Below are 14,571 nucleotides of genomic sequence, written 5' to 3'. Positions count from 1 at the left end.
AGCTCCGGGGATACCAGAATACCCGACACATACTGGCTCCTCCGTGTACATTAAAAAGATTGTGAACAGGCCAGATATGTTTTATTGCAGAATGGACATCCATTATCTGCTCCTTTTGTAATAAGGATCCCACCTGTGCATGCAGAATTATAGGTCTGCTTTAATTTACTAAAAAAGGGTTTCTGTTTTTCTGGCCATTTATTATAGCGGAGAATGACTATTATTAGAGTGTAAGCTCTTTGGGGCAGGATCCTCTCCTCCTCCTGTGTCACTGCATCTATCTGTCATTTGTAACCCCTATTTAATGTACAGCGCAGCATAATATGTTGGTGCTATATAAATCCTGTTTAGTAGTAATAATAATTTCTGCTACCCATGCACAGGCATTTCATTCCACCATTCTGAGGACATTGAAATATTCAGGGTTTATTTCTGTGTTTTGCAGTATATCTCATTCTTTTATTTGTGACAGGAATGACAGCCAGGATGTGACTGGACTCCTGGAGGAGCCCGCGCTGTTGCCTGTCCAGGGCTGAGCACCCGTTCTCCCGCCTGTCACTCCCCAATGTATCATACATGTTATTCATGCCACGAAACCTCTACACTTGTAAATCATGCCTATGTAACCAGCCATCTTGTGAACGCGTTGCTCTGTGCGAGCTACCACGAGAGCAAAAGGTTTAGAAACACCCCGTAACCGGCTAAATATCTCGATAAACCGGAGAAAATGCGCACACTGGTCGTTTTATTGCCTCGTTCAAAAGCCGTGTGGAAGTAAAAAGTGTTCCAAAACGACGACGTATTTGTTTGCCCACAACCAAGATGGCCGCCGCGCCGTCATCTCGGCTCCCGTAGCCCAGGCTTGTGCAATGTGGGCATGGAATCCCCAGGGCTGCCCGACGGCGCATGCGTAACAGGAAACTCCATGATCTGGCTGTGGAGCCCAGGGAAGGAAAACAGCCACTGAGAAGAGAGAGGCAGGGGTAGCTGGGAAATCTACTAGCAAGCACAGGCCTGAGCCAGTTAAGTGCACAACCTGTCCCACTAAATCCCCAGCTAAGGAACCCCCGGGGGCCACACAGGTTCCCCGGGCACTCGCTGGTCAATCGCTACCCTTATGCATCCAGACACAGAGCAGAATACAAGAGCAACCCCCCACTGCCTTCTCACAGGAGCCTAAGGAGGGGCTGCTGCAAGAACAACAACATCAAGCAAACAAAACAATAACAAGAATGAAAGGGAAGCAATAAAACAGGAGCAGCCTTTATTGCTCTTTGTCTTTTCATTTATTTACCTCCCTGCCACAAAGGCCTGCAAGGAAGGGGCAGCAGCTGGAGGGGAGATCCCTGGACTGGGAAGCCTGGCTTGTCATCTTCACTCCCCACCAACAAAGTTGATCTGCTGGAGGTAAGCATGGACTGTGTATGATCTGCAGCCACCCATGTATTTGCACATGGCATTGCGTGTGTGTGTGAGATAGCAGCTGGTGTCTGTCTGTAACCCAGATGACAAGAGCATGTCACATCTCCAGGTGTGGGGGGAGGGGAGTGCTCATGCATGCATAGGAAATACCCTGTCTAGGTCATCTCTTATCAAAGCATAACCTTTACTGATGACTGGAGATCAGCAGTTGAAAAGACATTCTTTAACCTGTCCTGATGTCTGTCTGTCCTGTACAGGAGCTACGGAGAGTTGTTTTCATTTCCACCGCTATAACAAACTACATAGTAACCCAAAATTTGAGGTCACTGCTTGGGTCCCTTTTAAGAATTTGCTACATTCCTATTACTACGTGCTTAATGTTACTTCTTGATCTTCCAGTCAGCATAGTGGTGTGGTCAAGGTGACAACTCTTAAATGTTGCTGTTTAGCAGTGCAGTAGTGTTGTCACCCTGACGTCTCACTTCTTCTTCACTGATAGGGAATACAGAGCAGTGACATGATTTAGAAGGTTGTGCCCTGGCAATGACAGTGACAGAAAGTTACCGCTAGAATTAATTTAAGTTTTTTATGGTCTGATTTTTTGCCGCACTTTACACTTATAATGCCCTTCCTGGATTATTGCTGTTGGATTAGATAGGTCCTTCTCCTGACCCCACTGATCATGTCCCCCGTAGTCACAGCTCTGCGCTACTGTCCCCCCAAGATGTTTAGCAATCTGGTCTCAGCCTGTGATGGGATACTGGGCGAGTTTAGGCATCATTCTTCCCCTTTGAGTGTCACACGGCTCCCGGCGCATGCACAAGATTTGAAATGATGAATTTAGTGGTCCGTGATGTCCAAAATGTTGGCAACCACTGGACTAGACAACTACTTTAAAGGTACCTTTCCTGTCCTAATGGAAGTGTAAGTATGGGTCACCACAGTTTAGCAGGTGTCTAAAATCTGGTGTTGGAATAATTTGGTTTTCAAGTAAATTGTAATTCAAATAATTGTGGCAGAATGTGCATTCTTAGCTCTGTTTTTAAAATATATTTTCTTTGTGTATTAGACATTTACATCTTTGAAGAAGTTTTGTATTAGTGTATGTTATTAAGATACATTGTATTACATGATTGTATAACATTGTACTCAGGGGCGGACATAAGGAGGTGCAAAGTGTGCCCTGGATCCTCCGCAACCTAAAGGGCCCTTAAGTCAGTTCTGTACAAGGGCCCACTCTTGGCTATGTCTGCCGCCGGTTGTATTAGATGATTGTATAACCTCTATTCATATTGTAGCGCTTTCCATTTGTTAGGAGATTCAAGCTTGCCAACCTCTAACTAGTTTTCACATTGCAGACCTCCCGAAAATGTAGTTTCCCGGCTGTTCTGCTCTTCTTCTGACTTCAGTACATTCACTGGCCTGGGAACCGGTATGTAAACATGAAATGTAATACATTCTCATCTACATACTGGCACCTAGGTAGGCTACAAATACGTATGCAGTAATTGCCGCTGAAAATGATTCTTTGTGAATGAATGTGTGCTGTACAGACATCGCTGGTTACCCTATGAAGAAGGGGAGGATGATTGGAATGTGTGTCACTGTCTCTGTCTGTCATTTGCAACCCCTATTTAAAGTACAGCGCTGCATAATATGTTGGCGCTATGTAAGTACTGTATACTAAATATAAATAGTAATAATAATAATGTGCCCAATTGCATCCTCTCCATAGGGAACTATTGGAAGTTGTTGGTCATTGGTGATCTGCCAGGATAGATCACTGAAGAACATCCAGAGACATCTGTGCAGACACTAGATATTTTCCCAGGTTGACTATGAATATTCATCTCGGGCAATGAACATATAGGGACCTGATTTATTAAAGCTCTCCAAGGCTGGAGAGGATACACATTCATCAGTGAAGCTGATGGGTGATCCAACAAACCTGGAATAGATCTGGTCCAGGTTTCAAAACATTTGCTAGCAAATAACTTTGAAGAAACCCAGCTTCACTGATGAAAGTGTATCCTCTCCAGCCTTAGAGAGCTGTAATAAATCAGGCCCATAGTGTCTGTATGCAGCTTAGGTAGTATGGAAGTCTCAGGGATAGGACAATGGCCATGCAGCCCATGTTTTTGGATCGCAAGGTTAGCATTGATGGCTTCATATTCCTTTGTTTTGCTGAAAAAAGTCCTATGTAGTTATTTCAAAACACAGTGTCTGAATTCTATTCATGAAGTATAAAAACTGTGCAAGTTGTCTCAGGTAAAAGTGATCATTATGATTTAGTGCTCACTAATTCTAGGTCAATGAAGCTGAACCTTAATACTGTGAATAATTATCTGTGAAATAGAGACTTGCTAAGGGAGATGTCACTCTAGCTTTCACCTGTACTTCCTCACATGAGAGTCTGTGAGGAAACTCACCACTGAGAAGGACATGGAGGCTGCCATTGCAGGCCTTTGCTCCTGAATATTCTAATTGCTAGGCTGTTACGTTAACACTCTGACTTTTCTCTGACTTTCCTGATCTACATTCTTCCAGGTCAGTGACAATATTTGAACTCGGTGACTAAATGTAATATCCAGTCTGCCAATTTTCTCAGGAAGAGGCAAATATTCCATGTTTGTTTTTCTTGGTCCATATGTGTGCACCTGCAGTTAATACATTATTATGTGCCTGATGTTTTTTTCTGTTAGGAGTTAGTAGTATAAATGTAAGCTTTGCTCTGTTCAGAACTTCAGCTTTATTTTGTACTTAATGGATGTGTGAAGAAAAGTTGCCTCCTGTGTGGTGTAAATCCCTGGCACATTTTTACTACAGCAGAGTCAATCAGTATGCTTCCTCTTCTTAAAGAGAAAACAGCTATCGGCTGTATTTTCGGTGGTTGTCATTCATAGCGGCAAAGTTTTAACACCCCCTCTTATACAAGTAAGATGAGGTGTGATGACAACACCATTGCAGCTATGAATGAAAGCCCCAGCATTCATATCCAGAGCCACTAGAAGTATGGCAGGTAGCTGTCCTCTTAAAGAAGAACTGAATTTTTTGGTGGGTGGTGAGCTTCTGCCATAATCAGCAAATATACACAGCATTCATCCCAATTATAGCACATACTTACCCTGTGCAGTTGCCAAGCAGTGATGACGGGTCTAGGACCATCTTCACCGCCAGCGCCATGGGGGACTTCTGTGGCGGTGGCAACCCTTCTCACTGATTGGATAGATGTTTAATATGATAAATATTATGATGTATATATGTTTAAGGTGGAACTTGTCACCGGAAGCACCTGGAATATAAGACTCGGTAAAGGTATGATTGGCCGCAGCTTTTGTGATACACAATTATTGATAGTTTATAGTTGTGCAGAGAGGTAGACCATACACATAATAATCGGAGCTGACTTGCTATGGGACGAGAGCCATTTGTCTAAATAAATACCCATTAGTATTTTGATAGCTACATTTATTAAACCTTATCTATTTCATGTAATTTTGAAATGGGATAACATGGCTTTAAAGGTCTGTGATTTGTTTATTAAGACCAAAGCAACAGGTTCTCTTTAATGATGGTCCACAGCATCACATTGTAACTTTTTAGTGCTCCTACCCTGATCCATTGAGACACCAGAGTGATGAAAATACCTGCCACTCAATTTCCTCCTTCCAGTGTAATAGTTATGTGCTTGGTGATTGATCCATTTGGGCACTTAGCACTGTCACATAGTGGGACAGTCTAGAGATCTCAGCCCTGTGTAAGCTTCAAACCACCAAGGCTTGTGTCATGAGAGTACAGAAAACAGATGTGGGGACATTATTTAATGTATGGCGCTGCGTAATTTGTGGTCGTTATATACCGGTAAATCCTGTTTAATAATATTGATAATAAGAGACTGTATCAATAATTGGTATTAAAGGGCAAATGTACCATGGCGTGCAGGCACACTAGGAACACTTGTGGTCGAAGCCTTTGCAGAAAAGGCTTTGCATTGCCATACAGAGCATTGCAGCAAAGGTCACTAGATAAAGGATGAGGTTAATTTTTTGTCCGGGTAGACTGCATTAAGTGGGATGGCAAAACAGACTAAATTACATTTGTACAGTGGTACCGTGTACAGGTGTCCTATGGGCTGGGTTCACACTGTTGTGCTGTGGTAACATGCATTGTGTAAAAACATTTCATTAATTTGATGAGTTACGCTATGTACCAACAAAGGTGCTTGTAAAACAGTGCATCACGACATATAATGTGTCACTGTGTGTTGTGATATGCTGCAATACACCTGCATTGGCAAAGTGCTTTGGGGCACTATTAAAGTGGAAGTAAACCCAAAACAAAAAATCATACTTACTTTTAATCCCGCAGATCAGCCTATCCGTTTGTTGTTATCCGGTATGTTTTATCCATCGAGTCCCCTGTCGTCCCGTCATCCGTCTTCAGCCCAGCACAGAGGGAGAGCCAGGCACCGACATCTTCTCCTCTCTTCTTCCGTGTTCTTCTTCCTACGTCACCGGATCTCACACTGTGCAGGCGCGGGATCAGGTAAAGTAGATTGGGAAAAAACTTGCCAATCTCACTGCACATGCGTGAGATCGGCAATTTTTTTCACTCTTGATGAAAAGGCTCCTTCTGCCCATGCTTGAGATGTTTGGGCATGTGCAGAAGGAGCAGCCAAGAGCCTCCCAGGATGCATGACGTAGGTATCCCTGAAGGCTCTGCACTCCATTAATTCTTGATCGCCTGAGTATTAAGGGGGCGGTGCCGCACCCTTTTTTTTTTTTTGTTTTCTTTTTTATTAAAAAGAAGGGTGATGCACTTAAACACTAACAACAATTTTTTTAAATTTAAATAACAGGGTTGTCTACCCTTTTATGTAAAGTAAAAATTCTGAGTTTTGGTACGCTTTAAGAAGAAATGACATTGCAGCTCATCCATGTGCCTTCTGGCACTGTGTGGTAAGACTTGCATTACTGTAGTTCATCAGTGCAATACACTTATCGATGTGAACATTCTTCATATTAACACATTGCACTTACATTCCGGATTCAAGATATGTTTCTTGGAGCTCAGTTTAATGCCCATTTAGACTTGGCCATTACAGTCTGGTATGTGTTATTGTGTCAGTTGTGCTAAGGTAGCTAAGGTTCAGTTTTAATTTTCTGATAATACAAAATGTGGGAATCAAACGGGGGATTACCATTTGTTGGAGTACCAGGCACTAAATGCCATGCGTAGATGTAAAGGTGAACTAGGTCATGTATGTCACATTTAATGATTGCCACAATTTTCTTTTGCCTTTATACTGGAACTAAATAAATTAAAACGATAAGGACTAGTCAGGCCCCTTTTTGCAGGAGGGATAGACGATGCTCCTTCTCTAGTAAAATAAACATTCCTGCCTGATCACAATATTTTAAATACTCGCCTATCTTTGTTTTGTCCTAGGAACCACCATCTTAATTGGCCATACTTGGATGGCATAACTCCTGACATTCATTCTGGGTTAGCCAAGGTACCCAACATATCCTTGCATGATACGCATGTGCAGGTCAGCACTTTCTTTAAAAGAAGATTGCAAACAGGCAGGTAATTTTGTTTTATTGCAGAAGGCCATTACCTGTCCCTTTCTGCAATAAAGATCTGCCTACTTGCAAATGTTGCCAAAGAAACTGTAGATCGGCTTTTATTTGACTTTTGATTTCCATTATCTAATGTTCCTGAATATTTTTTTCAAAAAAGCTGTTGTAACTATAAAATATATTTTGTGAATTATTTACATAAATATATTGATTTTCATTGGCTCGATTTACAAATGAATTTATTGCAGGCTGTTTTTGCCCCACACTGTATGGCACTATAACTAATGGGATAATACCATGAAATACAAAGCCTAATAAATGTTGAAGTATGCCGCATATTCTTCTGAATGATCCTGTAGACTGTGTGATTGGGCCATTTAAGTGCTGTAAGGGTTTGCCAAGCACCCCCTTTTTATGTTTGTCTGAAAAAACCCTTACTGATAATTATGTATTTGTAATTTTGATATATTTGGCATGTTTTGTAGCACTAAGGTGCTTAGTGCTACAAAATATATCATTGGCCAGGCCTTCTTCCTAATGTTATGGTTTTATATTACTCTGTAAAGTGCATCGGAATAAATGCAAGTGTCTTTATTGGTTACCCATTCTGCTTGTGCATTTCACAAAATAATCATTTATAGCTGGCATAGGAAATTTGCCACAATTGTTGGCTCTACCAGAAGAAAAATTTTCATATACACCTGTATTATGTGCTATGTAGTCTCTGACCTAAGATGGGCTGGTCAGGACACATTAGAAGAATGTAGGTGGCCCCCAAGAGTCTTTTTTGTTGCCTCATAGGTGTTCTTTCTTATTAAAGCGTGTAAAATATATTTCTGCTTGAGGGTGGTGGGACATTAATGTAACTAGGTTAGCCAGTTTGATAATGTTTTGGCATTTTGAGGCCATTAAAAATGGGAGTCAGGGGCTGGCAGTCATGTCATTTTAGAGTCCATGGACTACCTGATTTTTTGGCTTTGTCAACATCAGTTAGTTTTTTTTTTTGTTTTTTTTACAAAACCTCTCTCCCCAGCCTTACACTCCCCTCTAAATACATTTACATTGTGTTATATAGAATGCAGCAAAACATTGCAGACCTCTACAAAAAAAAAACTGAGAATAGCAACGTAGGGAGAGCTTGCTACAGGATTTTATGAATATCTGATAAAACCTAAAGTAGTTTATGGTTTGACTTTAATATGTAAGATCTTCTGAAAATGTTACGATATTGAAGCACCAAAAAAGTTGGGTTCTGATTTCAGGGGAGTCTTGGTAAAAGTGAATGATGCCTTTTTGTCCACGCCTCAGAGAGCTTTACAGATTGTACAGTGGTTTAACCAGGATAAGAACTCCACAGGAGTAGTTTAGGGATTTGTATGAAATTCCCAATATATTAGAAAAGTATACAAATAAACACTTTATTAATAATTTCAGAAATTAAACTTGAGCATGGTAACAGAATAAATAAAGGTCATTCGACATTCACAAGATGCTAGAGTGGAGGATCTTCAATTAAGTGATTTAGATGTTACAATGTGGCAATAAATTTTCTGGAACCCGAACATCAGACTCCTTAGTTTTACCTGTCAGAGTTTATCAGTTTATTAGGCTTTCATGATGCAGCATGCATTTCCCGCACTGGGTATTGCTCACTAAGTACGTATGTATAAAAGTTGATACGGGGCAATGTCCCAAACTATCTAGATCCAATGAATATTCACATATTTTTGCAGACAGACTGTGGCTTCTCCATCGCATGTGTTCTGTGTGAATCTGCTCTCATATGTGCAGATAACAATTCTCTTTCCCTGTCTACATGTTTTGTACTAAAGCAGGTGAAATTGGTTCACAACTACCTAGGCTTCTTAAGTGGACAGATTGATTTTTCATATTTTTACTTCCACTCTTCTTTGCTTCCCTATTCCTGAGCCTGGGCCTTACACGAGGAAAGGTGGTCTGTGGCTGGGTGGATAGGGGGTTAAATTACCCTTTTATGTTATTTTGCATCTGTCTTTGCATGAAGTTTGCTGAAATTTGAAAGAGTAATCCCATTCAGAAAATACTAGTTTGTTCACATTTTTGTCTGGCTTTGGCATCCAACAAAAATGCTAATTTAATCTGTTTACTTCATGCGTTTTACCATATTACCATATTAGTATACGACATGCTCTGCTCGTTTTTTTTTTTTATGAATGCACGTATGTAACCAGTTCTATAGATTGTTAAACCGAGACAAAAATCAGTTGCATTTTCCTCCGAGGTAAAATTATTAATTAAGATGTTGCAGGGTGCAATGCTGTCAGCACCTGTCCACCTTACCCCTGCTTTCAGAATTGGTAGCATTGCTGCTGAAACCCTCCCAATGTGAGCTGCAGTGTCTGGTAGGGGAAACATGGTGGACACCAGAGGAGAAGGATTTGGTACTCGGTAAGAGAGATGAAGGAAGTTTTTGGTTTACTTATGGTATGTTTGTGGTATGTTTAACCACTTTATCTGCTTTTATACCCCTTACTGATCAGAATGAAATTTTCCACCATGAGTCTGTTTATGCAACAATACTTTTGTCATTACTTAAAACAATGTAAGAATAATTCATACATACTAGGCTTTTTTTTGGCAAAATTTTGTAAAAATATTTTGTAATTCTGTATTTTGTTTTTATGTAATTAATGTTGTTTGTTTTAAATAATTTTGTATTTATGTAATTCATAAACATATATATGTAAAAAAATGCAAACTTTGAATGCACATTTATGCTAAATATGCATGTTTTGTTCCTATGTAATACTGGAAAAAAAAGTTCCAAAAAAAGACAATTATTGTTAGCAGAGGAAGGGGTTTATAGGGGCTTATTAGAGTTAACAAAAGGTTAAAAATACATTTTATTTAATTTTTGGTTACTGTGATTGGTTGGTTGTAGCTGTGAGTATTTAACCAAGAGTCTCTTGTGTTAGTGTGAACACACATCATCCTGTGTGCCATGCCTTTTTAAACAAACTGCTTGTTCCTTCAACTACATCGTTGTCTCCTTCCATGTTCAGGTCATTGAACATCTTGATTGACCAGGCCAGAATGACATAACTTCTGGTACATACGCATTGTACACTTTGCAGAGCCTTGTTGAACTACAGTCTTCAATCTGATCTTACAGCCTGTCTATAGTGACCTGGACATCGGACCCTCATCTGCTATCGGCTGTGGATGTTGTACTGTGTCGTATCCGGGATCTTTTTCCGCAGTCTGATCCTAGACATAAATTCCACTACTATGGGTTTTCCTTGCTAACATTTTCTTGACGGTTCCATGTTGACACCATCCTGCTCCTTGTGGGTAATGACATCTGTATCCCGTAATCCTCTAATCTTGGCTGATTAGGTGTTCTTCTGTAAGAAATGCTATTTCTTGGAGCCTTCTTAGCCAATGGACTCCCACAAGCTCATAGAACATTAGAGCATGAACTGTGCTCCAAAGAGTTTGGGCATGGGGCAGTATACTGGGCTGGATGGACACTTGAATAATTGTGCTTCTGTATTGAGTGTTCTGTGGACTACTTGTAGTCAGAGGTGCATCCCTTAACAGACTGTATCTTTTGCTTTCCTTTTCCCTCTGAGGAGATTTCCTTGGGCTGCTTCTCAGCCTACCTTTGTGGGGGAACAAGTCTGTTTTGCATCCGGTAGGTTTGATTTCCCTGAGGATCAGGTAGCTCTTATACTTTTAGACCATATACGTGGCAATATTCTCCCCAGAATTATTTTAAACTGAGTGACCCTTGTATTGTAACCCAACTTTTCAGTAACCACCCAAAAACAGTGGTTACTGAAAAGTGCCGGCTAAAAAGAGAAACTACTTAGGTCTCCTGTCCTCCTAGGGAGACAAGGCTGTCCTGTGGGTGCACGGAGTAGGGTCTGATTGGTCCTTAATGCTTCATCTCTCATTGCCAGGGCTGCTGTTCCGACAATTCAAGAGGCTGATTAAATTAAAGTAATGTGCATTTACTAGCTGCATTTAAAAAATACATTTGATTATATTCTAATAATATTGGTGCATTTTTATATGCTGGCTATATTAGGTACACCTAATCAACTGCTTGAAAGTAAAGAAAGTAAAGTGACCTAAATCTGACATGGTGGCTGGTACCAGGCAGATCTGTGGTTTTTCAAAATTTAATGGGCTGCTGGGGTTTTCATGCACAACTATTTCTAGGTGTTCATCTATGATGGTCTGAAAAAGGAGAAAGTTACCAATGAGTTGCAGTTCTGTAAATTAAAATGCCTTGTTGATGCCGAGGGTCAGAGAAGAATGGACAGACCAATTACAGGCAACAATAACTTAAATAAACGTTACAACCAAAAGTATGCTAAAGGGCGTTTCTGAATGCACAACACTTTGAACCTTGAAGAAGATGGGCTACAGCAGGTGGAGACCACATTGGGTGCTACTCTTGTACACTAAAAATGGCCAGCTGGGGCTACACTTTGCACAGACTTGCATACCTGTACAAGAGAAGATTGGAAAAATGTTTTACCTGGTGTGATGAGTCTCTGTTACTTCTGTGATATTTAGATGTTAGGGTTAGAACTTGGCATCAACAAATTGGGCAGCACGGTTGGCTTAGTGGTAAGCACTTTGTAACACTGGATCACAGGTTTGAATCCCGGCCATGGCACTATCTGCAAGGAATTTGTATGTTCTCCCTGGGTCTGTGTTGGTTTCCTCCCACATTCCAAAAAAATGCAGTGAGGTTAATTGGCTTCCCCCCAAAATTGTACTTCGACTACATTAATGACATATGACTATGGTAGAATGGATTGTGAGCCCCTTTAGGGACAGCTAGTGACATGACTATTGATTTTGAGCAGCACTGTGCAATATGTCTAATAATAATACTGGATAAATAATATAATACTGTGAGTAGGAGAATGGATCCATCCTGCCTTGTATCAGCTGTTCAGGCTGGTAGTGGTATAAGGGTGAAGGGAATATTTTCTTGGCACACCTTAGGCCTCTTAGTAGCAATGGAGTATGGTTTTATTGCTGCTGCATACTCTAGTATTGTTGCTCACCATGTCTATCGTAGCATGTAACTTCTTACCTGAAGCAGCATTTTAGTATCATGAGGAAGCAGTAACAGCACCACAGCCTCACCTCCAGTCCAAACATGGGAATGGGAAAAAAAAACAATTATACATTCATTCATACATTTCTCCTTTATCAATATACTGTTATTACATAACCTTCAAAAAAATTGGACAATGATTTTAGATCTAATAAATTGCTAAAGAAAGCTACTTGCAATACGTTTTTAACAAGGTGATATAGATAAATTGACTGTGTCTGTGTGTTGCTGGGCCTTCATTGTGATGCATCATTGCATAAAAACTGTACGTGTTGCTGGGTCTTATGGTATCTGTGATTCAGCCAATGCTTTATAGATGCATAAAAAGGCAATAAATTTGGTTGGCTGTTAAAGGGTTAATTCAGACTGACCCCCTCCTTCCAGCCTGCTCTTGTAGATGCCTTTTCTGTCTTGTGGGAATGACTGCTATTCTATCTGAGGGTAATAAATATCAATTTACTGGCTGGCAGGCTCTTTGTCCTGGTTATTTCATCTGGTTGGAGGCGAGAGAGTGTGGAGGATGATCTTTTCCTTCCCCCTCATCCACTCCCTGCCCTGTCTGTGTATGTAGGCACCAGGCACACTGATACCCTACAATCTTACCCTACAATCAATCAGATATACCACCAATATGGCAGCTAGGGATGGCCCAGGCTCCTTCCAATCCTATGGGTGGATTTTATGAAGTCCTTTCAGTAATCACCCCCGTAGGTTCAGGGAGAAGATTGTTAATTCTGCTTCTGTCTAGCAGGCAATAACTCTAAATGCTGGCGCATGTGGCAAGTGGCCTGTAATATCCCCATTAACGCTCATTTCTTTTTTCCTTTTTTTTTTTTATAATGGACCTTGGAAACTATTATTTGTATGAGCCAAAGTTGTAATCATGAAATAGTAGGAAATAATTCACATTTTTTTCAATTGACAGATAATGTTAAACTGATCATACAGGAAAATGTGATAACATATTGGCTCTTTCTAAGGTATATTTGAAATTTACCACTAGGTTTTGCAGTGAACCGGTCACGATTAGGATTCTGAGCTTTACTATTTACTTTGGTCATCTGGTAGACATTTGTCAGCATTCTGGAAAAACGGTCAGCCAGTCCTGGAAGTATTGCATAAACTGTGTGCCATATTTGTGAATTGTAGGACATGGAGCCTATCATTGGCCAGAAGAATGTTTGGTGAGCTCTTCTCATGTGATATTAGGAGCTTTTTAGTTTCTGTGTTCTTACCTAAACAAATCATCATTTAAGTTTTCTATGTAAATGGATTTAAATAACATTATTTTAATCAAGTAACAGTTTAAGTTATTTCCTGTTTTGATTTTTGATTTTTATTTGCAGACAAGATGGATCCCTAGCAAGCTCTATAGTTTGTTCTCTCAGCGCTCCGAAGGAATACTCAAGGAGCCAGTGATTACCAGTCATCTCTGCCTCTTCCCACCACGGGAACCTGAAACACTGTGACTGCACCATGCTGGGCCGTGAGGATCGCACGCAGACCTAACGCCCATACTGTGCCGCAATGAGCAGGTACACTGACCCTTAACTAGCTTTCATTGTTGTAATGACACCAAACATCATCAGAGTGCATTGTTGACAGTAAGCAAGCAATTCTACATGACTGGGTTGCACAGACGCAATACATTTAAGCTTTAGTTATACTGCGCACTTATTTCTAAAAAGATCTTTCAACCAGATTTAAATATTTGCTTCAGTAACAGCTGGGTATTTGACTTAACGGATCCCATTAACTGTCTCAGCAGCAAAAGTAATAGTAATATTTTCCCATTTCAAAACGAAGAAGTTGCATAACATTGATTGTGTTATGTCTGCAACCACATATGTAATTTCATTTCAAAGAACGCTTGCCTGGTTGTCATGCTTATGCTCTGGCTTCAACTCTACATGACTTAGTACAAGTGCGCAGTCATAATTGTTTCTATAAAATGATTGAATAAACTGCTAAGCTGAACGGGAAAGTGACCTGTGCATGGCTAGCCTTTTCTGTTCTGCATAGAGTCTGTGGCAGATTACTAGAGACAGGGTGTATAGCCAGGTAACTAGCTTTTTTAGAAGGTATACTATATAATTTCCTATTTTGTTGCAGTAGATTTGCTGCAGCCATAACCCCTGAAAACATGTTCAGAACTGTAATTGAGACATCTGTAAACTCGAGTTTAAAGACACAGTATGGTGTTCAATACCAGTGTAGTTCATCTTCCTATGAAGTTTTGTCATACTATCATTTTACAAGGTACAAGAAAGAAGAGAGAACAAAATGAATGGCGGCAGTGAAAGTGGAGGAGGAGATAACTATGGAGGGGTCCCAGTGGTCCAGGTGCCTATTGGTTGGCAAAGGAGGGTGGAGCCAGGCACTGTGGTATACATAAGGTAGGTCACTAATATGTTGTTGGAACAAAATTATGACAAGTTATTGTTAAGTAGT

At 40.4% G+C, this 14,571-nt stretch overlaps 1 protein-coding gene across 1 annotated transcript in view; it reads left to right on the top strand.

The window, feature by feature from the left end:
- Positions 1-931: 931 nt before the first annotated feature.
- Positions 932-14,571, top strand: part of MBD6 (methyl-CpG binding domain protein 6) — a 36,494-nt gene continuing 22,854 nt past the window's right edge. Inside the window, exons 1-3 of the mRNA XM_072407400.1 lie at positions 932-1,407; positions 13,467-13,655; positions 14,380-14,516. Coding sequence (XP_072263501.1) covers positions 14,404-14,516 — 113 coding nt within the window. The 5' untranslated portion in view covers positions 932-1,407; positions 13,467-13,655; positions 14,380-14,403. The remainder of the gene's footprint in view (positions 1,408-13,466; positions 13,656-14,379; positions 14,517-14,571) is intronic.

This window comes from Pyxicephalus adspersus, chromosome 1 (genome assembly GCF_032062135.1).
Source record: "Pyxicephalus adspersus chromosome 1, UCB_Pads_2.0, whole genome shotgun sequence".
NCBI lineage: Eukaryota > Metazoa > Chordata > Amphibia > Anura > Pyxicephalidae > Pyxicephalus > Pyxicephalus adspersus.
This window is presented reverse-complemented; position numbering and strand designations above follow the sequence as displayed.